The sequence below is a fragment of the Lycium barbarum genome, chromosome 4 (assembly GCF_019175385.1).
Source record: "Lycium barbarum isolate Lr01 chromosome 4, ASM1917538v2, whole genome shotgun sequence".
Classification (NCBI taxonomy): domain Eukaryota; kingdom Viridiplantae; phylum Streptophyta; class Magnoliopsida; order Solanales; family Solanaceae; genus Lycium; species Lycium barbarum.
In genome coordinates, this window is record NC_083340.1 from 41,800,008 (window position 1) to 41,826,783 (window position 26,776).

General features: G+C 37.4%; 1 protein-coding gene and 1 long non-coding RNA gene across 3 annotated transcripts; one reads left to right on the forward strand and one right to left on the reverse strand.

Moving 5' to 3' along the window:
• Window positions 1-7,791: 7,791 nt before the first annotated feature.
• Window positions 7,792-26,739, reverse strand: LOC132635940 (aminopeptidase M1-like). 2 transcript variants are annotated; one of them, XM_060352561.1, is made up of 19 exons: window positions 26,406-26,739; window positions 25,161-25,306; window positions 15,384-15,471; window positions 14,912-15,098; window positions 14,747-14,840; window positions 14,370-14,523; window positions 14,161-14,265; window positions 13,958-14,074; window positions 13,710-13,823; window positions 12,496-12,678; window positions 12,086-12,359; window positions 10,689-10,810; window positions 10,511-10,608; window positions 9,581-9,758; window positions 9,383-9,497; window positions 9,229-9,296; window positions 8,996-9,070; window positions 8,331-8,408; window positions 7,792-8,136 (listed from the first exon to the last, which is right to left on the reverse strand). In XM_060352561.1, the coding sequence occupies exons 1-19, from the start codon at window positions 26,625-26,627 to the stop codon at window positions 7,807-7,809; spliced, it is 2,748 nt and encodes a 915-aa protein (XP_060208544.1). In that variant the 5' UTR covers window positions 26,628-26,739; the 3' UTR covers window positions 7,792-7,806. The 2 variants fall into 2 exon arrangements, with proteins under 2 accessions (XP_060208544.1, XP_060208545.1); XM_060352562.1 differs by lacking the exon at window positions 26,406-26,739 and adding an exon at window positions 26,054-26,098.
• Window positions 15,976-18,877, forward strand: LOC132635943 (uncharacterized). The gene is made up of 3 exons (XR_009580862.1): window positions 15,976-16,667; window positions 17,547-17,612; window positions 18,541-18,877. It is a non-coding gene; the product is annotated as an uncharacterized LOC132635943 (long non-coding RNA).
• Window positions 26,740-26,776: the final 37 nt, after the last annotated feature.

The window sequence follows — 26,776 nt, forward strand, 5'->3', positions numbered from 1 at the left end:
TTAACCTCAAGTAACTATCCTATTCCTTGCTCAAGTTATTAGATGGGTTTAAAGCCCCATCTAATAACTTGTAAAAATCAAGTGGCGGACCATTTGTCTCGCCTTGAAGAAGGTGGGCGTCCATTATATGGCCTTGAAATAAATGAATCATTTTCGGATGAGCAAGTGATAGCGGGTCACATGATATGATTCTGTGATATGCCAACTTTGCTAATTATCATGCTAGTGACATCATGCCAGAGGATTTGAATTTCCGCCAAAAGAAAAAGTTCTTGAGTTACGTCCGGAAGTTCTATTGCGATGAGCCATATCTATTTTGATTTTGCACCGACAACATCACAAGGTGGTGCATTCCTGAACTGGAGATGATGCCTATCATTGAGGCGTGTCACTCATCACTGGCTGGTGGACACCATAGTAGCTCAAGGACGGCGACTAAGTGTGTAGGATACAAGTTGCATGGAAGAATTGATGGAAGAACTCAAAGGGAAGTCCTAAAACTCCACTTGGAATGGGAGTTGAAAATCAGTGGAAGCAGCGAAAATGCCAAAAATGAGACCAAAATGCCACATCGCATCTTCGAGATGTGCTTGTATTTTGATCTGCATATCTGGTCTCGAAAATCCAGTAAGCACAAGAAAGTCAAGGAAAATGAGGGCCAAATGCGACACCGCATTTCAAAATACGGTCAAGTATGTGATCGCATTTGCCCAAGGGTGCCAGGTTAGGTAGTGTAAAATTGTGAAGAGAATGCGACTCTGCAAACTCCGAATGCGGCCGCATTCTTTACGAATTTCACGCAAGTATAAATAGGCGCTTCATTTTTTAAATTCTCACTTTCCCCCTTCTAAAAATTGCAACCATTGCAATACCTCATACCCCCAAATCAACGATTTCAAGCATCTCCTTTCTGAATCAGTCCTTTCAGGAGCGCAAGTTCTCATTTCGATTACAAAATCATGTGCCTCTTGCTTCAGTCGCACACACCTCTCATTTTAAGGTATGTAAGCACAACCTACTCAAGTTTTTGAACTTGTTGTTGCATTTAATTGAGTGCTACGTATGAAATACCCTTGTGAGAGTCTACATTGTTTGTTTACATTATGCCATGGTTGCGTGATTGATGCAATTTGTTTACATATGTTGTGCTTGTATGATAATTGGGGTATCTTGTGCCAATGGGTTCGAATTATGGGTAGCAATGTGATTGTAGGCTCTAATTTGATTGGGGATGGGTTTTGGGTCGCCTCAAAAATTAGAAATCCTTCTAATGCTGAAAAAATGGAGAAGACGATCCAAATGCGGTGCCGCATTTGAATCGCATTCTCCATGTAGTCTGGCAGTAAGGTCGTCTAAAACCCGAGTATGCAACCAAAATACGGCATCGTATCCTTGAGATGTGGTCGCATTTTGCTCTGCATACTCCATGTCTCATCTGGGCAGTAAAGTTTGTAAAAATCATGAATATACAACCAATATGCGACACTGCATCTTCAAGACGCGGTCATATTTTGCTCCATATTTCAAGTATGCGATATCTATTTGCTGAAATGCGACCGCATTCACCGGATGCGATGTCGCATTCTCATCTTGTTGTTGCATATTGCTTCCTTTCTTCAGTTGATTCCTTGTTTCATGTGTGTAATTGTTAGGATTTCTTCGCTTTCTTTAAATCAAAAACATCAAAAGTTTTTTTTTTCTGTTTGCTTTCTTTAGTTAGTTGCATCTAATAGGTGTTGATTGTACAATAAGACTCAAAGAAGGAAATCCCTTGCTGACAAAGACACATCAAATGCTGGAAAGAGGTCAGGGAAGCGTAAGATTCCAACTCCAGTGCCAGAGGAAGCCCCACAGGTAGAAGGGCCTGCTACTACTCCCACAAGGCCACAATAGACTACTCAGGCCCCGAGAACTAGTGGTGTCACAGCTCAATGTTGCAAGAGCAGTTGGCAGTCAGAATTAAATATGAGGATGCCTCCGATTTCAGGATGATGGGGTGAAGGAGCTATATGAACAAAAGCGTTCCTTCAACTATGAGAAGAAAATTAGCATGCGAGGGCTTTGAGACTCCTTTCCCCACATTCTTGAGCAGTTACAACACCGCAACTAGATGATCTTTACTAAGGAACCGGGTATCAATGTCTCTACTTTGGTTAAGGAGTTTTATGCTTACTTGAGGGCCAGCATGGGAAAGAAAAAGCGCTACATGGGTGGTGTAAAAATGTGTGGGGAGATAGCGTCGTTATATTCATAAGGTATCAATCAGGTTTACTTCAACAACAATGGCACTCCATATCACGAGTATGAAGAAAAGATCCGAAAGGACACCATTGAGGGCTAACAAGCTTGGGTGGCTGAGAAAATAGCAGCTCCTGGAACTACTCCCCCATGGATTCAGCCCCACATTAAGATTTAAAGGCCAGCCTGAACATTGAAACTAAATTTTAGTTGTCCTTTGCGAGTAGTCGCTTTTGGCCATCCCAGAATGAGACTTTGGTGGGGCTTCCCAAAGCCTTTTTCTTAGCGTGTATCATGGATGGGATCCACTTGAATGTGGGTGAGCTCATGTACTACCACATTTTTTACAAAGCCTTCCAGACTACACGGACCCTCCATTCCCATGTCTAGTCACTGCATTCTGCAAAAGAGAAAAAGTTCCTATCTTTCGTCGGATCGATAGGGACTTCAGCCCGAGCGGTACTGTAGATATTCTAAAGCTGATTGATAAAGAAAATCCCGAGAGGAAGCAGAAAAAGTCTAAGGCACAGTACATCGATTTGACAGCAGGGTTTGAAGAGTTGTTTAGGGATACCACCTCTATCTTGCCCACGCCATCCAGTGCCATCTCGGGGTCAGCCTCCACTAGAACTATTGTTGGGTCCACAGCCAGTGGTGCTGCTCCCAGCCCAACGGGGAAAGTCTGTTCTCCCTCAGTTGCTGATTTTTAGCCTATGGCCAAGACTGTGGGAGTGGTCTGCTCTAAATTCTCCAGATTCATCCAGACCATCCTAGACATGATCAAGACAGCAGTGGCCGAGGCTAATAAAGATTTGACAGCCAGAGTTGAGGCACTGGAAAAGAAAGTGGTGAAGATTGAGTCCGGGGAGATAGACCTCTTGACAGGATTCAAGAGTGATCTTGCACAATTGAGGGTAGATTTTATTACCTCATGGACTCCATTATTTAAGGCCATGGCTACTGGAGACGAGATGGGACAGTACACTAGCAGGGTACCGGCTGAGGCCACATAGAGTTTGTCCGATCACTCCACTGCTGGGGACGGAGAGAATATAGAGGTTGAGCCACAGGGTGATGGGAAGTCAGATTATTATAACTTGCCAGATTTTGAGAAACTCCCCGAGGACACAGAAGACCCAGTTTTCTAGGCTACCATTGTAGTTTCCCTTCAGCATGGGCATCTGGTTGCTCGCACTGAGGAGGAGCTTGCACAGTAGACACAGATAGCCTGTGAGCATTCCATGATGGACTTGATAGCTCTGCGTGAGAGGAGTACTAATGATCCACTTCGACCAGCGGATGGATCTAGCTCATCTCAGTCCCAAATTCCTGAGCCCACTACAGCCAACATTGTTGCTCCACCCACCAAGCCTGGTTTAGTTCCTTCTGATGCGGCTCGTGACGACGCTTGATGTGTCACCGGAAGTTCTCACCTCTTTATGATTATGTGTGCTGCACTGGGGACAATGCAATGTTTTTAGTCAGAGGTGGGTAGCCCTAGTCTCTTGTGGGTTGAAAATTCGAGTTTGATGTGGATGTACTTTGATACTTTTGATACTGTTATGTTTGTCGGATATCATGTATTTGTTTTGTTTTAGTATTATTTAAAAATATGTTGTGTTGTTGCCCATGATTCGTTTGTTTTGTAGTATTAGCTTTATCCTGGATGTTTTTTAGGTAGTTTTGAGTCGGCTTGGCCCAATGATAGATAATTGGGCACTTTCTTAAGGGAACTAAGCATTGTAGGGTCAGGATGTCAGCATGTCTTGTTTGGTATCAGTACAGTTAGAGTATTACATGTCATTGTGGACCCCTCCAAAATTTTATTTTTTGTTTTTATGAGAAATGATGAGTTGGGACAACATATGCCTCACCTTGTGACTGTTGAATATGCATGAGTTGAGCTTGTCTTAGAAGTTATTGACCTGTCTTGAACAATGCATGTGCCATGAGTGGTGATGTTCTGCATGAAAACTCCTGTAATCACTTGCGTCTACTAAAGCTTGCCCGGTTTGTCTATCTAAGCTAGTCTTGATTGTGTCGGTTGGAGAAAGGATCTTAGGCAATCTTTGAATGTCCTAATGGAACCCCTTTAGCCTTTTTAGAGCACCAAATGCATATATGTATCACTAGTTAACTCTTTTGAGCCTTTAAACCACTTTCTTGTTGCCACATTACAAGTCATAACACTTCTTTCGTTTACCTCTTTTGAACCCATCCTTCCTTGAACTTTAAGTCCCAACATAGGCTTTTAGCCTAAGTTGGGGGTACGAGGCCATGTGAGTAAGGTTGACCAAAATGGGAGGTGGATTGGCGGTTGGTGAAATTTGATATGTCGCCCTTGCACAAAGAAGTCCAAGAAAAAGAACAAAAAGAAAGAAAATGAAAGAAAATAAGGAAGTTAAGAAAATTAAAATAAAGAAGGAAATAAAAAAGATGAAATGAAGGAGAAAAGGTGGGGAAGGAAGCAAGATCTTAGTGAATCAAAGAAAGGGCCTAAATAAAGTCAAATGTAGAGTTCAAGTAAGGAAAGTCACTTTTTTACCCAAATCTGTAATCTACCCAACCCAAAGCCTTCATTACAACCGGAAAAGCCCTTTGTGATCTCCAACCTAATAGTTTTTGAGTTAGAATGGAAAGAAAGTAAGGGCAAGATATGGTTTGATACTTGTGACACTTGAGATTCTTTGTGAGTGAGAGTGTTCTCCTTTTGTCCCTAGATATTGGTTGAAATATGTGTGTGAGGGACTTTCTTTCTCGTAAGGACACATGTGTTGTGACATTAGATGGGCAATGAAACCACTCAAGTGAGTCAATAAAGTGTGAACGTGAAAAGAGTAATCTCTAGACACAATTTGAGGCTTGTGGTTGTCGCAAAGTCATCTTGACTATATTTGTGAAATGACAATAGGGGATTGATATGTTTGAATGAGCATGTGCGTATTCTAATTATTGATACCAACCGATAGTCATATGCATCCTATATAGGTCAGTTGAGTAGTGTGTGAGTCATATGTCTTGTGTTGTTTTCTTGAAGACAAGCAAAAGGTTAATTTGGGGTTGTTGATAAGTCGTGGATATAAGGATTTTTTACAACCACTACTTATACTTTTGAGTAGTCTTTTCAAGTATTTGTTCATGTTTTCATAGTGTTTTCGTGCGTTTTCAGGTTGTATAAGTCCGAGGGCCTAAGGTAAACAAAATGGCAGAAAAAGAGCAAAAAGAGCATCAAATGCATAGGGAATGCGACACCGCATCTACGATATGCGGTCGCAAGTTCCACCGCAAAGACAGATTATTGAAGATGCCAAAACCATTAAGATGCGATCATTATGCAGCACCGCATTCTCATTATGCGGTTGCATACTCTCACCTTTTGGCAACCAGTGAACTTGAGAGAAGAGGACAACTTGCGGAGCCAATGCGGCATCGCATATTCAAGATGCGGCAGCATTCTCGAGCGAGGAAGAACATCAGAATGCAGAAGATGTGAGGCAAATGCAGTCGCATACTTGATATGCGACCGCATTCTCTTGTCCGCAATTGCTCATTTAAGTCGTTTTGGTTACTTTTTGACCTTCCCTATAAATACTTTTACCTAGTGCTTCGTGTAGGACATTGAATATTCTCCACTTTTACTTTTTCTCATCCATTAGCATTAAAGGCAAACCTTGTTGGGTAGTGAGGAATCTTACACTATTTTTGTTATCTTCTACAATAAACAATTGTAAGCTTTATGAATACCTTATTTATCTTTGTCTTTTATTTAATGGAAATGAGTAACTAATCCCATTAGAAGGTTGTGGGACCAAATGTGTTAGTTATGTAATTGGATTTTTGCATTCAAACTTCATTTGTATGTTAAAGATGTTTTTCTATTTACTCTTCAAACTTTAATGTTATTTAATGGTGTACAACATGATTTGTTCCTAGTTAATTTTCTTTTTCTTGAGAAATAAAGTAAAAGTTAGGAAAAGAGTAGATAGCAAGGATTTGGGGCTTTAAATCCCATCTAATAGCTTGAGCTAGAGATAGGAAAGCTAACTTGAAATAAAATGGGTGTTCACATTTTCGACATTCTAGGGCTTGAGAAAGCTTAGTAATGATATTTATCGAGTTGGTCAAGGGATTTTTGATAAATCTACGTAGCCCATATTAAATTACATCTAGACATATAAAGGAGTTAGATTGATACCCATTCGCATTACTTTCCTTTGGAACCACAACCTTAGTCCTTTTACAAATAGATTATCTTTTTAACAACAATTAGCGATAAAATTAGTTAACAATCCTCAAACCAATCATTATTATATCCCTTTCCTTAGAAATATAGACTAATAGTCAAGCATTACACTTAATAAATATATTTCTTGATTGTATTTTCTGTGGGATTTGACCCTAACCTTGTTGAGTTATATATTTGACAATGATCGCTTACTCCTATTTTAAAAGGTTTAATTTGGACGTATCAATATCAACACACAATACATCACCACCTACACCATTCTCTAAGTAAAAAATGTTCGTATCAGATCGGGATAGGTGTGTGTGTTTTACCACTTATTTTAGATTTGAGTGTGACATATCAGGATGAACTAATTTTACTTCTTGATTGTTCAGGGGATATAGTACACTACGAAGAATGTGTATGTAGTTGTAAATTCAGCTACAAATATTTACATATTTTTCCTTTTAAAAAGTATAATCTCGTTTGAAAAAATCACTGAAATGCTCTTTTTGTCTAAATTGGACTTTGAGAGACCTTCCTACACTAGTCTTGCAACAAAATAAAATAAAAAAGTGACACACCTTTGATAGAAATTTAAATTGTAATTGTTGTACTGGAATTGCATAAGGAGCTCTACTATGACTCATATTTACGATATAATTTCTTTATACACCAAACAAAAAGATAAGAACAACCTGCGAAACATTTCAAAATATTTTGGAATTAGTTTTCAAGGAAAAAAACAAAGATTAAAAAAACAAAAGGAAAATGAAAGAGGAAAAATATAATGTTTAAGTCAGGAACATTAGTTTTTACCCATGAAAACAACTTTTGTTATATTAAGCAGGGAATATAAATGTATTGTTTTACCATCAAATTACAACTATTTTTAAGAGAAGACATCACTGATATCGATACCTACCTTTCGTGTTAAGAAAAGAGAACCAAATTCGACTACACTTTTAGTTTAAGAATCATAGGGGAAAAAATAAATTATTTCTTCTTTGTTTCATCACACTATGCTTTTTATCTAGTACTAGTATGATAATGTTTTTTTCTTTTTAAAGTAGGAATTTTATGTTGTCAAACAATGGCCTTTTCCCTTCAGCATGAATAAAGGTTTAGAATGTTAACAATTAACATTGCTCATGTTTTTTGAAATTAGGAGGGAAAAGACATGGATTGCACCCTAAACTTGTCGTGAAAAGTCGAGTTCGTACTCCAACTAATCGGATGAACTAATATCACACAAAAAGCTGATGTGGTAGAAAATAATAATAATAGAAAAAGTAGCGAGTATAGTAAATTACAAAAAAAAAATCTTTTTAAATTAAAGAAACTTATTTTTGCACAACCCCTGACCCCTTCTTCTTCTTCACGCCCTCCTCCCACTTCTTCACCATGGTTGGGTTAAAATAAGAAAAACAAATAAAGCAAGAAAATATGAAGAAAAATAATTTTTTAAAATGGTTATACTTTTTAAAATGGTATTTCTTGTATGCTAGCTCCGTCACTGCCTCGGTAAGATTATCTTCTTTTTGAATGCTCTGAACCCAGTTTGCATTAATGTGAACCCTCTCGATGCTTTGCTTCAACGTCCTTGCAATATACGGCTTGGTACGGCTAGCAAAAAACTCTTCAACCTCTTGTGCTTTCTCATAGGACGAGAACTGAAGAAAAGAAAGATTGAGCCAAAAAGATCAAAGACAATATGTAATGGAGTAATCCGTTAATCTGCTTTCCATTCTTGTGATTTCATTACAAGGCAGAAGCAACAGATACAACTTTTGGAAAATGTTGTCGTACAATGTAAGCAACCACATGCAAATTCTTAAGAAAAGATGGCAAGAGAGCAGAAACAAACCGGTGACACTGTTGCACTGATGAAGCGGGTCAATAGGAATCCAGAGCCGTAAGTCTTGTGGATACTATCCCATTTATCCTGTATTCAAACAATTTGAAGTCTTAGTGTTGTGAATGCTTATTTCTCAAGCAGAGGGCTTGAAGTTCTCCCAATACCAGAGAGACACTTCACAAGATCTTTTTGCGGGGAAACTTGCAAGTACAATTAAACTCTACCCGCGTGAGGCCTCGTAGCCAGGGAGAACCACTTACGGTTAGAAGAAAGAAAATAACTAGCGCCCCGGTCCCCTCACTGAGTAGTGTTTCTCATGGAGGACATGCACTTTGTTGGCACTAAAAAAAAAGGTTATTCAATCAAGAATGTATGTCTCATTGCATCTTCCTGAGCAATCTATCAGTTATGAAATGTGGCATTTTGTGCTAGTTATTTCATATGAACATGTTGCGCTTTCCTATATTAGTAATATTATAAGAACATGCTGCACTACCTCCTAACGAAATCATTGCACTTTGAACTAACATGAATTCCTTACTCTTACAGCCTACGTCTTTACAAGTTACAGTTTAATACAATTTACTACGAGCACTTTTTCAAGGTATCTTATTTGAAAGTAGTAATACAAATAACTCGAAGAATGAAATATTTCTAGGAAAGGGAGTACTCACTTGCAACCATTTCCAAGCAGTTTCACGGCCTTCAAGGCTAACTGCAAGACCGAAAACACAATCTTGGCTCCGTACCTGAAAATTTCCAAGCCATAGAATACTCTCAGAACATTTTGTCAACAAAAAAAAAATACATGATCTCTCTCTCTCTCTCTCTCTCTCTCCCCTGCATGTGTGAGAGAGAGAGAGGGAGGGAGAAAGATAACCCAGTGCTCCCTAAAAATCATGAATACCTCAGAACATAACAAGAAGTTGAGGACTTCAAGGATAATCTCAGGGTCCTTACAAGATGCCAATGCACCTATAGAACAAGAGAATGCACTTATTGGTTGGGGATAACAAAAACATGTAATGTCACATTGTGCATGAATTGATAGATAACTTCACCTAAAATTCGTGTCTTTTCCTGGCTGAGGTCAGTCTCTCTGTAAACTCTTAAAAGAGCTTCAAACCCTGATCTATCTGATTCAGTCACCCTTTGCATCACAGCTACATAAACAGCCTGCAGACGGAAGGAAGGATCACAATCTGTGTAAGGTAAAGAAGAAATCACTTTTGAGTTGTAATATAATCAAATGTTGTAACCCTTCTCAAGTCAGGAGGAAGAACAGCTGTGTTTCTGTCTTCCAAAAATATGTGGAAGCGCCTGATTGCTTCATTTATTGTTTCATCATGTCCAAAGGCATCCAGAGCATTCAGAAGTTCCCCTCTCAACAAGGCATCTAGGTGGCTTTCCCCTTGTTTAGGATCCCAACCAAGTCTCCTGTTGATAAAAGGGAAGTCCAATTAGAAGCAAACATTTTGTTGCCACACTGGAAAAATGAGATTAATGGTCAACCAGGACCCGCAGACCAAAATCCCTCTCTTCCAGGTTAATGAACAAGTTTCATTCTCACAAAATTCTTCTATTAGTGATGAATAAAGGGTAAACATGACGAATTTGTAATACACTAGTTTACCCATTCATTCTTTTCTAAGGCGTTACTGGCAGCAGATATATTTTTTTATGGGATAAGCAAAAGATATCTAATTAGAAACAAATTATTATCTCTAAATTGATTTCAGTGCTTATTAACAGCTCCCAAGTCCTCCTAACTTAGCAATAGAGCTACTAGACAAAAGATAACAAGATGCAAGAAGTTCTAAGTCATCTTTTGTCAAGAACTACCCTCAGAGAATAGAAATTGATTTTCTCATCATAGGTTGACCCATGAATGTCAAGAAAGCCAGAGTAGGTATAATTTTGTTCTGATTTATGTTGCTCTCTGCTATATCCAATAGATTTAGCTATTAGATGTTCATCTATCTATGCTTATAACATACCGAGTAGAAATCATTGCAACTATGTGCCTTTTTCTCTTTCTTTTACACTGCTTCCATCACCCCAGAGCTCAGGTCTTCTTTCCCCCTTGAACTTTAATGTGGGAATTCACATGACCGCATCTTTAGATGCGACGACCAAAAATACAAAGATACAGTAATGTACATTGTACTTTCAAAAAAGAAGTAACATACTCTACAGATAATTGGAAAAGATTGATGAAAAACAACTTTATGTGATTTTGCAAGTCAGGAACAGCATCAGCTGCAATTCTTGAAACTTTGTAACTTATCTACACGAAGAATGGAGAATAGTTATTTTTGGACTGACCACACTAATACCTAAAAGAGGTCAGAGAAGTAGTCAAATTACGCTTATTAGATTTGATAGAACAGTGTAGTCGAGCTCCTCCCTGAAAGAAGCCATCAGGGCAAGCAAAGATGACAAAGACTGATGACACGCCATAGATAAGGCATATGAATCATCCAAAATGCCTGTTCAGGAAAACACAATCCCATCAGCAGTCAATTTTAACTGTTTAATACAAATAATGTTAACAGAGTGGGACACAGTTCTAAAACCAAAGTGTGAAGGGGGTTGGGGGTAAGAGATCTGTCTGCTTACAACAAAAGCTTATCAATGAAGTGGCTTTGGAGATATGGCACAGAATAACCGAGCCTCTGGAAAGAGGTGGTCAAATCAATTCATGAGGCCCAAATATCTAATGCTCCCTATGGAGTTGGGCTTTGGAAATATATCGGCAAACTTGGCAATGAATTCTTCCAAAAGGTCTATTTCAAGCCTGGCAATGGAGATCATGTGAAATTTTGGGAAGATAGGTGGATAGGCAACTACACTTTAAAGGAAGATTACCCTGGGTTATTCAATATGGCACTGGACAAGACCTCAATAGCCCAAAATAGAAGCAACAACTTCTGGGATGTGCACTTCAGAAGACACCCTCAAGATTGGGAGTTAGACGGCCTGCTGGAATTGCCATTCAAGGTGGAAACATTCAGCATAATGCTAGTACTTTAGACAGAATAAGATGGGGCAGTAAAGGAATCTTCTCAGTTAAAGAATGCTATAAGCAGCTTGGCAACCAAGGTTTGGTTATTGACTCTTGGCCATGGAAATTGATTTGGAGGACCAAATTACCTCCTAATGTTCAGTGCTTCATCTGGATAGTGCTCAACAATGCCATCCCTACAATAGACAATCTTAACAGGAAAGAACGTGAACTGGTCAACAATGCTATTTTTGCAAGTGTCCGCTGGAAACAGTCAACTATTTACTTCTTCACTGTCCAGTAGCTTTTAATCTTTGGAGCATGGTTTTCAATATTTTTGGATTAAGTTGGGTGATGCCTCAGAATCTTAGAGAGGCATATGTGAGTTGGAGCCTTTGGAGAGTTGATGAGACCATCAAAAACTTGGTTGATGATCCCTACTGTTGTTTGTTGGAGTCTTTGGAATGAGAGAAACATAAGGTGTTTTGATGGCATCTCAACTCCAAGTTGTTCTCTTAAAGCTAAATGTGTAGTGAATCTCTTTTGTTGGACAATGTTGTCCCTAGTAACTAGTCCAGTACAGTTTTTGGATTTTATTAGCACTTTAGTTCTTGATTGAGACATTGTTTTGGGGCGAACAATGTTTTCCTACACTTTTGTTCTTTTGTAATTAGCCTCCTGTAACTTTGCATCTTCTTGATGCCTTTCAATGAAACACATTATTTCATCAAAAAAAAAAATACAAAAATGCAGTAATTACCGTATTTGTCATTTGTTGACAAGCACTTGCTCTCTATAGCACATCTGAGTCTAGCTGATAGCTCATCATCATATTTAACTCTATAAAAACCTGTCTGGTCCACATTAACTTTTATCCAAGGTTTTCCTTTAGACGAAGAAGAGCCTAATACATCAAGGGCTTCTGACTTTCCTTGCATTAAGAAGCTTTTACGAGCTTCATAAGAGACCCAACAGACTGTTAACGGAACTATCCATTGCCCATCACCATGAGAACCACTTAGTAAAAATTGTGTCTGTTGCATAGAAACACAAGTCTTATCAAGTCTGAAAGGAGTCTTAAGAGCTCATAGTATGGAGAAGACTAGACTTGGGTAATGGAAATTATTGAGTGGGAGAGAAACCGAATACATAGGTTAGAAACAAGATAACCTGCTCACACTCCTGCTTTTGGTCTTTAATCTTGACAGAGACAACTGGGTAACCCATTTGCTTTGTCCAGGAGTTCATCAACTTGTTCACAGGTTCACCAGACTCCTCCTGAAGGACAGACCACAAATCCTCTGTCTTCGCATTTGAGCAAGCATATCTTTTTATGTATGAAGCAAGTGCCCTCTTGTATGATGAAATATTACAAGAGACAAATTCATTAGTCCATACAAGCAAGCAACAGCTACACGATATTCTGGAAAGAAAATTTAGGACATATATTTATGATGGGTGGTCAATGAGTAGCGTGGTTTCTCTTTTGACAAATTAATGGCTGCTGCTTTAAGAATGATGGTCAACGGCAGTATTCGTTCAATCATCATGATGCCCATTAAATTTTCAGTCACAAAGATAAACCATTTTATCAAGTTCATGAATATAGAAAAGAGAAAGGACTATTTTTTTACTAGGCAATTAACATTGGAAGATACGAGTATCCTTTCATCACAAAATCTAGACTAATGCGATTTCATTACAAAAATAACAATTAACCCCCACAGTAAGGTCACAACCATTCTGAGAAGGCCTTATATATAATACTTCCTCTATTCCATTTTATGTGACACATTGTCCTCCCAAAAAGAATGACATCATATTCTTTTTGGAAATTATTTAATCTTATCATCCCCATTTAACCCCTTGGCATAAAAGTTCATCCATTTATATAGAAGGAGACAGAAAATGAAAAAAGATGTGGAACCCTCACCAGGATACATTTGGTACTTCACACACACATATTATATACATATATGTGTGTGTATTTGCCTGACATGTCAAAGGTCTTCTCATAAAATGGGACGGAGTAATAATTAAGGGTGAGCGAAGTTTTAGTGTAACTCAGTAGAGAAGTCTGTCAAAATTTTCTACTAACAATACTTTGCAAGCCTCACTAGTAAGGGAAGATAGCATATTAAAAAAGGTCGTCGCACTGAATGGTATAGTTCTTCTAATTCCACCATCCCACTTTCCATCTCCAGCTTCTGACACACAAGTGTTTGTCAGGTAACTGTATATCCTTTTTTTTTTTTCATCAGACTAGGTAACTAGTATATGTCAATAATAGCACAACAGATGGGAGGAGAGAAATAAAGCAAAAAAGGGTTGAAATGAAGATAATGGAAAAGAATGTTAATATAGTAAACAATGGAAATGCAAACCTGGAAACTTTCAGGTCCAAGATAGCTCTGTAACATCCGGAGGACAGATGCACCTTTTCTATAACTAATTGCATAAAAAATTTCATCAATTTCTCCGGCATGATTGATGTCAACCTGGTAAGACAAAATAAGATTTGTATAAACTCTAAAGGTAGCACAATTAAAGATGTCAAAAATTGGAGAATAAACAAAAAATTGCATCTTGCATTTAGCACAATACAAGAACCAGATCAGAAGTTGCTTCACACCTCAATGGGGTGGGATTCTGCAAGCCCATCTAGACGAAGTCCCTCAGTGGCCTCTTCAAGAAACTGAGTCCAGATCTTCCATTCTGGGAACAAGCTATCAGTCGCCAAATAACTCACCTGAATGCCGACCAGAGAATTAGAATGAACAGCTTTGCGACCCAGTCAATGAACAAAAGCATATACTTCAAATAAAAGTAGCATACCCATGTTGCAAAACCCTCATTCAGCCATAGATGTGTCCACCATTCCATTGTTACAAGATTGCCAAACCACTGATGAGCAAGCTCATGAGTCACCACAGTAGCAACCTGAAGAAAACCCAAATTTTATTCAACAGGTGCAAGATAGAAATAAGTCAGTTTAATACCACATATCATAAGAAGCCAACCAAGTTCCAACAAATATATATTACCCTCTGCTTGTTAGCAGCAAACGAATGCTTATCATCATAAAGCAATGCTGTTTCTCGGCATGTAACTAGACCATAATTTTCCATCGCGCCCGCAGCAAAATCAGGAATGGCAATCATGTCCAATTTGGGTAGTGAATATGGTGCACCAAAGTACCTGCAAGTATTTTAGTCCGCAAATTAGAGTATATTTTCAAGCACTTGTCTAGAACCCCCACCCACCCTCCCTCACCAAACCAAAAAAGAAACTTGAACTGGAATAACGGTACATTATCAATACAAATATTTAGAAACTAAGGCTTCCATGATCCCTGTTCTTCATTAGTTCCTTTTTCCATAAATAAAAGGACAAAAACATATTTAGACAAAGTGAAGCATACTCTTTGAAGAGGGGCAGCGTTTTGACAGCAACGTGTAATGCGAAGTTCCCTTGATTTGCCTTTCCTACCTGACAGTATACTCGAACAGGAATTCCTGCACAAAGTGATGTTAATTTACTGACAGGAAATGGTCAGAGACAAATTCACTAATACCAGAATATGTACCATCAGATGTATGATCCTCAACATAGTCGAACAAGCCAACCACAAATGCCACCAAGTATGTAGACATGATTGGAGACTCTTGATAATGAACTGTTTTAAGATTCCCCGTCACTTTTTCTTCTTCAACTGTCATGTTAGAGAGAGCCACCAGTTCCGATGGTACTTCAAGTGTAATCTTAAAGGTGGCCTGGATTATTCATACCAAGTAAGACGAAGGAAAAATAAAACCTGATTCCTAACAAAACTAGAAGAACTAAATTTTGTAAGGAACAAATAAAATACTTAACAAAGAATAAAAAAAGAAAAGAAGTTATTAGATCACGTTCATGTGTGTTTTGTCTCACTGATAGCTGACGTATGATGAATATCTAACGAACAGCTGCTGTCAATGGCAATTAAGATTACGGAGTAGATAAACAAAGAGAAAAGTGCACACGTGAAAATACCAAAGATGGCCATGTGCTGACAATACCTTCCAAGCAGGTTCATCCCAGCACGGAAAGCACCGCCTGGCATCAGCTGGTTCAAATTGGGTAACAGCCATGTTATGTTCGTAGGTACTGCAAAAAGCCAATCAAGACCGTTAAGCGATCTACAGATAGCACACTCACAATCACAATGAAGTATACGTAAAGAAAAGTGCAACGTTTTCCTATCTTGTTTTTCTGTCAGCTAAGATCACGAAAGGACTACTACCAACTGATAGGGAAGAAACATGTTGGATTGATATACTAGCTGCCTAGTCAACAGGCTACATTATAGAACTAATAGAGTTAGGCCACGACAGAGTTACTTAGGCGACTTGCCAACATACCTTCTCATAAGTTGGTATTGTACCAACTTATTTCTCCTTTAATCTTAGATTGTTGCTATGTTTTTATTGAGAAAAAATAGTGCATTTAATATTGTTTACTTCCATTTTATAGGTTTATATGATTGAGAAAAGCTTTAGAAGAAACCAAGTAAAAAATAAAGTCAAAAAGAGACCAAATTGAAGAAATGACAAAAACTACCCAATTTTGCAAAAAGGAGATAGATTTGCAAAAAACAAAAATCAGGGTTGTTTTGGTCTAATTTTGAGTGGGAAAATTTTTGGACTACAAAAGCGAGATTTGAAGGCATTATTTTTCATCTTTGGCCATTTCATAAAAGTCTTGGAGAGCTAGGGTGTTACGTCCCGTATTTTTATACATTGGAACAACCCGGATTAACTATGATAATTTAAGGCCAAGATTATTCCGGGATTTGAAGTCGGGACTTTTGACCATTTGATTTTAATTTGAGATATAAGTCATGTATGAAATTGATGGCATTGAACACTTAGGGAAAATTGGGACTACAATTCATAAAATTGGAATTAAAATGTTGTGCAAAAAAAAAAAAAATTCCTTGGTGGCCATGTAAATGGGAATTGGTCCCACACATTGTGTGGCCAATTTTAATTGGTCCACCCCATGTGTGGGCCATGGACACTTGGACAATATTCATATAAGCACAAAAGATGACCAAGTAGTCATCTTTTCTACCATTCCATCAAAAAAAAAAAAAAAGAGCAAGAAGTTGAAGAACAACTTCAACCACACGGCCAAGAACAAAAAAAAAACCAAATCCAATTCAAGCCATCCCAAAATTATTTCTTTGGTGTAAACCCACTATTTTGAGGTCCCTAAGTAGTGTGGAAGTGTTGTTGGGGCGATCAAATCATCCGTTTGGCAAGATCACAAACCCTAACTATTTGTGGGATTGAAGAAGAAAGGTAAGAATTTCTCTTGTTTTATGAGTTGTGAGTGTTATATGCTTGTTGCAGTATGTTAATATGGGTGAAATTTGTGAGATATGGTGGGTTTGAAGTTAGCCGTGTAAATGGGTATTTTGATTGGGTGTTGAATAAATTCCTTGCAGCGAGTTAAATTGTTGTAGTGTGTAGGATGGCTAAGAATCATCAATATATGTATATGTGTAGTGATAGATGAATATGGGTCATGCTATATGCCAAAGAACACTAATGTCGCTTAGCGTTTTAATGGTTGTTGTGATGACTTTTATGTTGGAAATGAGAGTTTAATGTCCCAAAATGATATGGTGAATTGTTGCGGACTGATTTGAGACTTATTGTGCGTTTGACGTAATTTGTATATTTATGAGAATTATATCGTTACATTGTGGATTGTTGACACAAATCATGAATAGAAGTTGAGAAGTGTGGCATAGGGGGTTGCTCTCGGTTTGGGGCTGTTTTCGGCCACATTGGATTAAATTATTGGATTGTTGGAAAAATTATGTAAATTGTTTAGAAAGTTCTTGAATGTTGTTGGTAAGAATTCGGGTTGACAATTGAATGTATGAGCTATATTGTGGCTTGAATGTAAGCCGTTGAAACGAATAGTTGGAAAGTTGTTGAATGATGTAAAAGAAAGTTACTATTGTTATTTTGCCTTTCGAATTGATTATCGATGTTGCTAGGTTGGTTGTTGTTGTTGTTGTTGTTGTTGTTGATTTTGAGCGAGTTAAATTCTCGGGATGGCCTATTTATAGGGGAAATGCTGCCGAATTTTCTGTAAAATTTAATGAATAGTTGGAATGAATGGCTTAAGTGCCCTTAGCTAATGTTTGGTATTCGTTGGCGTATTTGTAGACCTTGGGGAGCCCGAGGCGTAGATTTGGATTAGCTTTAGATTGGTTCGCTTGGAGTGCGTACGAGGTATGTAAAGTAACCTTTCTTTTGGCATGCCTTAGTTAAAGTAGGCCATGATACGAGCCTCTAGGAAACTCTATTCTCGCAAATCCGAGCTTGTCTATGATTCGTATTTGTTTCCTTGGTATTCTTGGGCGCATATGCCATAACATTGATCCTTTTATCCTCGGAGTTTATAATTTGTAAAGATTTCATGAAAGTTGATTTTTGGTTTCAAAGCTCGTTCTTTAGCGATTCCAAAAGTTCAAACGCCCATAACTTCCTCAGAAAAGCTCGGATTGCTTCGAAATTTCGTAGGAGTTTGTATGATATAAAATGAGTATGTTTTTCATAGGCGGGCTCAGTTCGGGTCTATACTCGTCCGTGGGTCCCGCGACGCCCTTTATGTAATTTCGGTAACTTTGGGAAGAAAATGTTGTAATTATTGTTCCGATTTCAAATATGACTATTTTACTTATCTTTTGGATTTATGATAATGATTTTATGCATATGATTCCTCACTACTCCGCTCGTGCCCTATGATATCGTTCGCCGGTTCCCGGGCCGGTTCTGTTGTCGTGCGCTTTTTGATACATTCCGGTGTTATGCTGTGTTTATGGTTCACCGTGCTCCTCGCTCGAGGGCCGGGTTCCACTTATGTTTGGCGTTATGCTGTGTTTGGCGTTATGCTGTGTTGTGATGTGTGACGGGGATTCGGAGATTTGAAACTTTCTGGTGTTATGCTGTGTTGTGGCGCCATCGACAGGCGGGCGACCACATTTTCCAGTGCCCTATGCATAATTTATACTTTGGAAATAAACATTTTGATATGTATTATTTTCTATATATCTGATTCGATTATTATTCAGATTTATTTCTGTACCTTCTGCTTTGCATACTCAGTACATATTTCGTACTGACCCCCTTCTCCGGGGGCTGCGTTTCATGCCCGCAGGTACAGACGCACAGCCTGGTGATCCACCTGTTTAGGACACCCTTTCTGCTATTCGGAGTGCTCCTCTCTTTCCGGAGCTTATACTTTTGGTATATATATTTATTAGTGCATTTGTATATATTCGTTCATGGGTACGGCGGGGCCCTGTCCCGTCATATGATTCTGTCGGTCTGTTTAGAGGTTTGTGGACATGTTTGTGGGTTAGGGTCTTTCTGTATGGATGTATGTACATGTCGTTTGGGCGATCCCATACGCCGAGGCGGCCGGTCCGCATATGTTGTTTGGGCGATCCTATACGCCGAGGCGGCCGGTCCGCATATGTTTATATATTGCTTGGTTAGCCCTGTGTGGCTCTTGTTGGTATTTTCTGCGTGCAGGGTATATTGGATAGTCCGTAAAACAAAGGAAACTCTGCCGAAATTTCTGGAAATTACCTAAATTTGAAATAAAGTCTTGTCGGCTTCCGCCATATACTAGAATGAGTTGATAGAATTTGAGATAATATTTGATAGATGGGTTCGGGTGCCCAGATCGGGCACTAGTCACAGCCTACGGGGTTGGGTCGTGACATAGGGTTCATCAACCACACCATTGGAGGAGAAGAATGGAGCACTTTAATGATAAATTTCTTAACTCTTTCTTCAATTCTTTGCTTTGTACTGTGTATCTAAGTGTGTAGAGTTTTATTCCATCACTTTAATCTTATTTATGAAAATATTCATTTGCAAAGTTGGATGAAATCTCTTATTATGTTTATGTATTGAATAATTTTTATTTCTATTGAAGTGGGTCCTTGTTGTTTTAATTAATCTTGTTCTTTAATATTTCTTAAAAGATTAACTAACCCTAAGACTCGTCCATTTACTTCGATTTGAGCTCGAGAGAGGAAGATTGAGGTTGAGAAAGATTAATTAACAAGAATTTGGGTCATTAAATCTCACCTAATAACTTGAGCTACATATAGGAAAGTTACTTAAGATTATATTGATTGTGCTTAATATCACATTCTAAGGCTTGAGAAAGCTTAGAGTGATATTCATTGATTTGGTTGAGAGACTTTTGATGAGATTTTAGAGATCATTATCTAATTAGCATAAACTCACTCTTAGTTGTAAAATCGTGAAATACATTGGATCGTTACTTGAGCGTAATTCCCTTTGTATCCATACTTGTGGCCATTGATCATTTTACTCGCTTTCTAGTTAGTTTTATCTTTGTTAGTTCCTAAACCAAAAATTAAATATTGAAAAAGTGTTTGGCTTAGCTTAGTTGGTGATAATTCCTTACTTGTTTAAATTGTCTTTATATTGTTCTCTGTGGATTCGACCCCGACTCATAATTGGGTAAATTATATTGCAACGACTGTGTACACTTTCTCTTTGAGGAGTGCATTTGGACGTCATTGGGATAATTGTGCTTATTTGTCCTTCCCTTCCCCGAACCCCCACTATGACGATTCTACTTTTGATTTTGTTGACAATAGGGATATGGAAGTGAAAGAAGTTTCAAATGCTCAAAATGAGAGCATAATGCTCATGCTGGAGACCATTCTTGAAAAAGAGGAAAAGTTGAACTTAGACCTCTAGGACTTGAGGGAAGCACTTAATGACTTGAGTCAAGCAATTAGTTGCAATGACGAAGCTATTCACACCTTGGAGGATCAAATGAAATTATTGGTTGAGACTCATAATGCTCACCAACTTGAGGGTGTTGAAGGTGGCCAAAACATGAATTTCTCCGAGGGTGGATTTTTACAAGCTTTTAATGACTCTCACCATAAAGAAATGGAAATTGTGAGCCAAGATTGGCTTATGACTCGAGCTCAACAACTTGGAGCCTATGGGGATCACTGTGAAGGCATTTCACTAATGATGGAAGAATTTCTAAAAATGTATGTTAAGCAAAGTCAAGAAGTGGAGCTACTTGAAATTGCTATCCGGAAATTGGAGGCCGATTGAATGCAAAGATTGAGGCATGTGATGCTCAATATCAAAGAGCCATGGAATGCAATTTTGAGATGACTTCAATTGAAGAAGAGGTCAAGATTGATTTTCAAGAGCTAATGGTGAATTGTCAACCCACCAATCCAAAAATAATGCAAGATGTCGAGATTGAAGAAATGATACTAGAGTTGCATAAAAAAGTTCATGAAATGGTTTTTAAAGACTCTAGTTCATTTTTGGGTCAGGGTGTAAAAAATGGAGCGAATTTGAAATTGAAGCGCATTGGACCACATTCCAACCATTTTTCAACATTGTGCTTAGTTGATGATATGGAAGTTGAACTAACCGAGCCTATGGAGAATTTTGAAAATGAAGAAGAAAGCGTTTTCATTTTGAAATTTGCTATGCCAAGAAGACAAAATGACATTCCTCACTTAAGGGCCAAAAAGTGTAAAAATACGATACCCGAGAGTTGACCTCTTTGCTTTTCTATCACCTCCCTATGAGCGTCATTGTAATCTTGATTCAAAGTTGGGGCGAAAATTCATATCTTCTAAGTTGAGAGAAAAGTGGTAAAGTTAACATACGTCGTGCCACAACATTAAATGCGGCACTTTATACGAGGTAACCCATATTTTCTTAATTTTTAGTTCAATTATGTAATTTTAGATTTTAGATAATTTTCTCTTATTATTTCATATCATTCTACGGAGTTTCATAATTTCTGGAATTGAGATGACAAGATTTTAAGGTTTGTTGTTCATTTTGGGTCAAGTAAGTTTTAGGCTAAAGTTTTCTAAAGCCCTCTCACAAATGAAAACCTTTACTCCTGTGTTTTCATTCACACAAAACTCCCTGCCCATTTAGTTTATTTTCCCCTTGGTTTAAAATACCACTTAACATCAAGCACACAAACACATACAAAAACGCACACAAAGGGACAAAAGAACAACAGCTCTACGCAAACAGCCAGCAACCAAACGATTTTTTTTTTCTGCTGCTGCCTCATTCTTGCTCCAGGTATGATCTTTCACTTTGATCTTTCATGGTTACATTGTTCTTCTCCTCTTCATCTTTGGTATGAGATTCATGAATTGTATAAGTTGAACTTGTTTTTAGAGCATGAATTTCATATTTGAGCCGAAAATGTGGGGCTAGATTCTTGCTTGATTTTGAAATTTTTGTGTGGGAATTTGAGGAGGTTGGTTGAATGATTTGTATGGGCTGCTTTAACTACAAATTTGGGAAGTCTTGATTACCCAATGTTCGCCATTTTCATGAAGCTTAGAAGTGCCCACAATATGTTTGTTGATTTGCTTGAATGAGATTTTGGTGGGTCTTGAACAAATGAACAGTTTAAGTTGGGGAAAGCTTTATTTTGATAGATATTTTTGTGATGGGGTGTGATATGTCAAGATGGATGATAATTTGGTAGATTGATTTTATTTTGGTAATTTTTTTTATGATATTTATATTATAATGATTTTTTTTTTAATTACTAGCTTCTTTAGTTTTTTGTAGTTTAGTTGTAGAAATAGTGTTGGGATGTGATTTTTGCTCCTTGGTCAATTATGGCTTGCTTGATACCAACATATTTAAACCTTGTCATATGAATTCTTGATTTTTGAAAAGAAAAAAAATAATTGAAGTAAGGATTTTTGTTGTGACTTTTAGACTCAATTTTTTGCTCTTATTTTCACTAATTAGTTTCTTTAGGCTATGAGTGACTTTTTGAGTTCATTTGTTTCAATTGGTTCTTGAATACATATTCTACTTGAGTTTTCATGTGTCACGTGTGGTGAGGTTTATTTGTGAGTTCTTTTGCATTATTTGTGGTCTAGAACTTGCCCTGAATGAGTTTCAAGGCGAAATCCTAGACTACACTTGGTTTGAAAAATGATAATAGGCCTTTCTTGGACTATTTTTGTGCCTTAATTTTCCTACCCTTGCATATTTTCCCTAGTCAACCCCTTTTGAGCCTTTAACCTTTTCTTTGACAACCATGTTACAAGCTTTACCCCGTTCTGCAGTGATCCATCTTTTGGTACCCTATCTCCTTAAGTGCGTTGAAAGTGCAAACATAGGCTAAAAACCTAAATTTGGAGGTGATGGTTGGTAAAGTGTGATGTGAAAGTTGCTTGAAAGGTGAAAATGAAAAGAAAAAAAAAACAGAACAAACAACAACAAAAAGAATGAAGAAAAATGAAGGAAGAAGCAAGAGTTGTGAATAATGGGAAGACTAGGTGGTGAAATGAAAAGATGAAGAAAATGGTGGAAAAGTTTTAAAGGAAGTATGCTTTGATTGTTGAAAATTGTAATGCTTGGGGAGGTTTTTGAGTCACTATTTCCAAATTATACTCCTACCTTAACCAAAAGCCTACATTAGAACTCTTTAAGTCCTAATTGATTTTGAACCAAGTGTGTCTACATTAGTGGAAAAATACATGAAGGGCAAGCTTATGGTAGTACTTGTGTGCATTTGAACATCTTTGAGAGAGAGAGAGAGAGAGAGTTAAATTCTTTCCATTTGATATCTCATTTGTGTTTTAAATTGCATTTTGCGAGTTGGGATTCTCTTTTGATTGTGAGGGCACATGAGAATTTGAGTTGTGAATTTGTTCCGTTTTCCAATTGAGAGGAATGAACAAGAGAAAGTTGTTTTGTGATGATGAGGCAAATTTTGAAACTTTAGTGTCATGACTTGATTACTGCTTTGATTAACTTGGTGTTTGAGCACTTGAAATGAAAATGAAATTTTTGAAAAGAAGTTGGTAATTCATATGTTTTGGATTAATTGTTGGTACCAATCAAAGTATGTGTTTGTGCTTAAAGTAGACCTTTTTGACTTGGTATGATGTTGGTTTACGTTTGAATGGAGTCCTTTGAAGGAAATTGTATGATTTGATTTGCTTGAGGACAAGCAATAGTTTAAGTTTGGAGGTTTGATAAGTTGATATTTTACCAACTTATTTCTTTTTTTAATCATAGATTGTTGCTATGTTTTGATTGAGAAAAATATTGCATTTAATGTCGTTTACTTCCATTTTATAGTTCATATGATTGAGAAGAGCTTTAGAAGAAACCAAGTGAAAAATAAAGTAAAAAAGAGGCCAAATTGAAGAAATGGCGTTATGCAAAAATGGAATAGATTTGCAAAAAACAAAAATCAGGAGCTGTTTTGGTCTAATTTTGAGCGGGAAAATTTTGGGACTATAAAATCAAGATTTGAAGGCATTATTTTTCATCTTTGGCCATTTCATACAAGTCTTGGAGAGCTAGGGTTCATCAACCACACCATTGGAGGAGAAGAATAGATCACTTTAATGATAAATTTCTTAATCCTTTCTTCAATTCCTTGCTTTGTACTACATATCTAAGTGTGTAGAATTTTATTCCATCACTTTAATCTTGTTTATGAAAATATTGATTTGCAAAGTTGGATGAAATCTCTTGTTATGCTTATGTATTAAATGATTTTTATTTTTATTGAAGTGGGTCTTTGTTGTTTTAATTAATCTTGTTCTTTAATGTTTCTTAAGGAATTAGCTAACCCTAAGACCAGTCCATTTACTTCGATTTGAGCTCGAGAGAGGAAGATTGAGGCTAGGAAAGATTAATTAACAAGAATTTGGGTCATTAAATCTCATCTAATAACTTGAGCTACAGATAGGAAAGTTACTTGAGATTATATTGATTGTGCTTAATATCACACTCTAAGGCTTGAGAAAGCTCAGACTAAAATTCATTGATTTGGTCGAGAGACTTTTGATGAGATTTTAGAGATCATTATCTAATTAGCATGAACTCACTCTTAGTTGTAAATCGTGAAATACATTGGATCGTTACTTGAGCGTAATTCCGTTTGTATCCATACTTGTGGCCATTGATCGTTTGACCCGCTTTCTAGTTAGTTTTATCTTTGTTAGTAGTTAAACCAAAAATCAAATATTGAAAAAGTGTTTGGCTTAGCTTAGTTGGTATAATTCCTTATTTGTTTAAATCATCTTTATATTGTTCCTTGTGGATTCGATCCCGGCTCATAGTTGAGTAAATTATATTGCGATGACCGTGTACACTTTCTCTTTGAGGAGTAGATTTGGACGTTATCACCTTCCAGACTGAGCTTATGGAAGCAGGTATTACCCTTCCAATGATATCTTGACTTAATCAATTATCAGCCTAATATATTATAACACCCAGATAAAGGTCTGTTTTAAATATATAAGATAACACCAAAAAATAATCTTTTGTGAAGTTGAATACTCCTTTCATTTCTGAATTAGCTTGTGACAAGTCCTAGCATTAGTATAAGTTTGTTGACCTCGTAAGGGTGATTCTTCATCCGAATTCCACGATAACAAGTGGTGGTGACCTGAGAGTACATGCTAGACGAAATGACGGTGGCTCCATACGGGGGATTGTCATGTTCTTATAAGTGCATTAACTAGAATTAAAGACCAATGGGGTCTTCAAAACGCATAAACAAGATAATCCTAGATTCTATGATTCGGCGTATACGTGCAACGCCACGTACCGAGAGACTAGTACTTGGAAAAACATAATCAAATCATCACTACAATAGAAAAGAAACAAATTCTCTCAAAACAAACCCAATAACAAAAAAAAAATTAAAAAAATGTTTCATTATTCTGTCCAAACATGGGAAAAACTTAATACCTTCTGTAAAACCCTTTCATCCTGTCATTGAGCGTTCCTTCAAAGGCCATACTCAGAACTCCAACACCAAGTGGCAAACTTTCTCCAAACTCCACCACCACTATCTCATCCTCTTCAATCAACCCCACCTCCAACGCTTCAAATACCTATAACACACAAAAAGACATGTGTTCAATAAAACAAACAACAAGAAAAACGACAACATACCCAGTATAATCCCACAAGTGGGGTATGGGAAATGTTAGTGTGTACGCGGCCTTACCCCTAAAGGTAGAGAGGTTGTTTCGGATGGACCCTCGGCTCATGTAAAGCATATCAAAATCAAGTATGAAGAGGAAATACAGTACTAAAGAAGCCATGCTAAGAATAGTAGAGACAGTAGCAACAACCAATAAAACGATAACCGAATGTTATAGAGCAACCACTCCTAGCATGCAGGCCACCACTTCGAGTCGCGGCACTATGTGTGGATCGACTGGCGCTGATACCACTGTTATATACCAAACAGGAGAGCCCAACCCAAAAGACTAGTTTGATAGGTGGGAGAGCTCATTTAGCCTATAAACCTATTAACATTTATTTCGATCCCACAAGTGAGGACCGAAGCAAACAAAACAACAGGCTATAATAAAATCGAAGAACAAACAACAAACAACAAACAACAAAGGATAATATATCAAACTACTTGTTGGTCAAAAAAGGGTCAATCAAGAAAAGCACCTCGTTTGAAGATTTGAAGAGAACAATAGCAATAATAAATAAAACAGTAACAAAAGTAAAGGAAACAACAGGTAATAATATCATTGAAGAACAAACAACAAAAGATAACATATCAAACTACTTGTTGGTCAAAAAAGGCTTAATCTTGAAAAAGGATTAATCAAGAAAAGCACCTTGTTTGAAGATTTGAAGTGAACAAACAACAAAGGATCACATATCAAACTACTTGTTGGTGAAGAAATGCTCAAGGGTCAATCAAGAAAAGCACAACAACAAATAAAACAGTAACCAAAGCAAAAAGCTAATAATAAAATCAAGAACAAACAACAAACAACAAAAGATAACATATCAAACTACTTGTTGGTAAAAAAAATGTTGAATCTTGAAAAGGGTCAATCAATAAAAGCGCCTTGTTAATTGAAAAGAACAAACAACAAAGGATAACATATCAGACTAATTGTTGTTCAAACTACTTGTTGTTCAAAAAAGGCTCAATCTTGAAAAGGGTTAATCAAGAAAAGTCACCTTGGTTGAAGATTTGAAGTGAAGAGACTTGGGGTCAACACATAATTCAGTAGCATTGAGGACAATGAATTTGGTGTCAGAGACAACATCAACAGAGATGTCAACACAACCAGTGAATTTGCAGGTGACAAGGTCAGGCTTCAACCTTAAATTGTACCCCTGTGGGACAACAAACTTGGAAAGACGAGGTTGTCCTTTGAATTGATCATACTTGTTCTCCATTGTTCAATCAAGATTGTTTGGTTTTTTCTCTATGTTATAAATCTTGGATCTGGATGACTACTACCATGAAGAAGTTGTCTAGTATATATAGAGATGTGCATTTTAACATCAAGTGTGTTGTGTACAAGTTTAGTACCTACTATTTTATA

What these genes read in the sequence shown, in the direction of transcription:
- LOC132635940 (XM_060352561.1), bottom strand. Translation starts at nt 26,627, where the DNA reads ATGGAGAACAAGTATGATCAATTCAAAGGACAACCTCGTCTTTCCAAG. An exon ending in GTCAACAAATGACAAATACG is followed by an intron (nt 10,811 to 12,085) that starts GTAATTACTGCA and finishes TTTCCTGAACAG; the next exon opens with GCATTTTGGATGATTCATAT. An exon ending in ACTTCTTGTTATGTTCTGAG is followed by an intron (nt 9,071 to 9,228) that starts GTATTCATGATT and finishes GGAAATTTTCAG; the next exon opens with GTACGGAGCCAAGATTGTGT.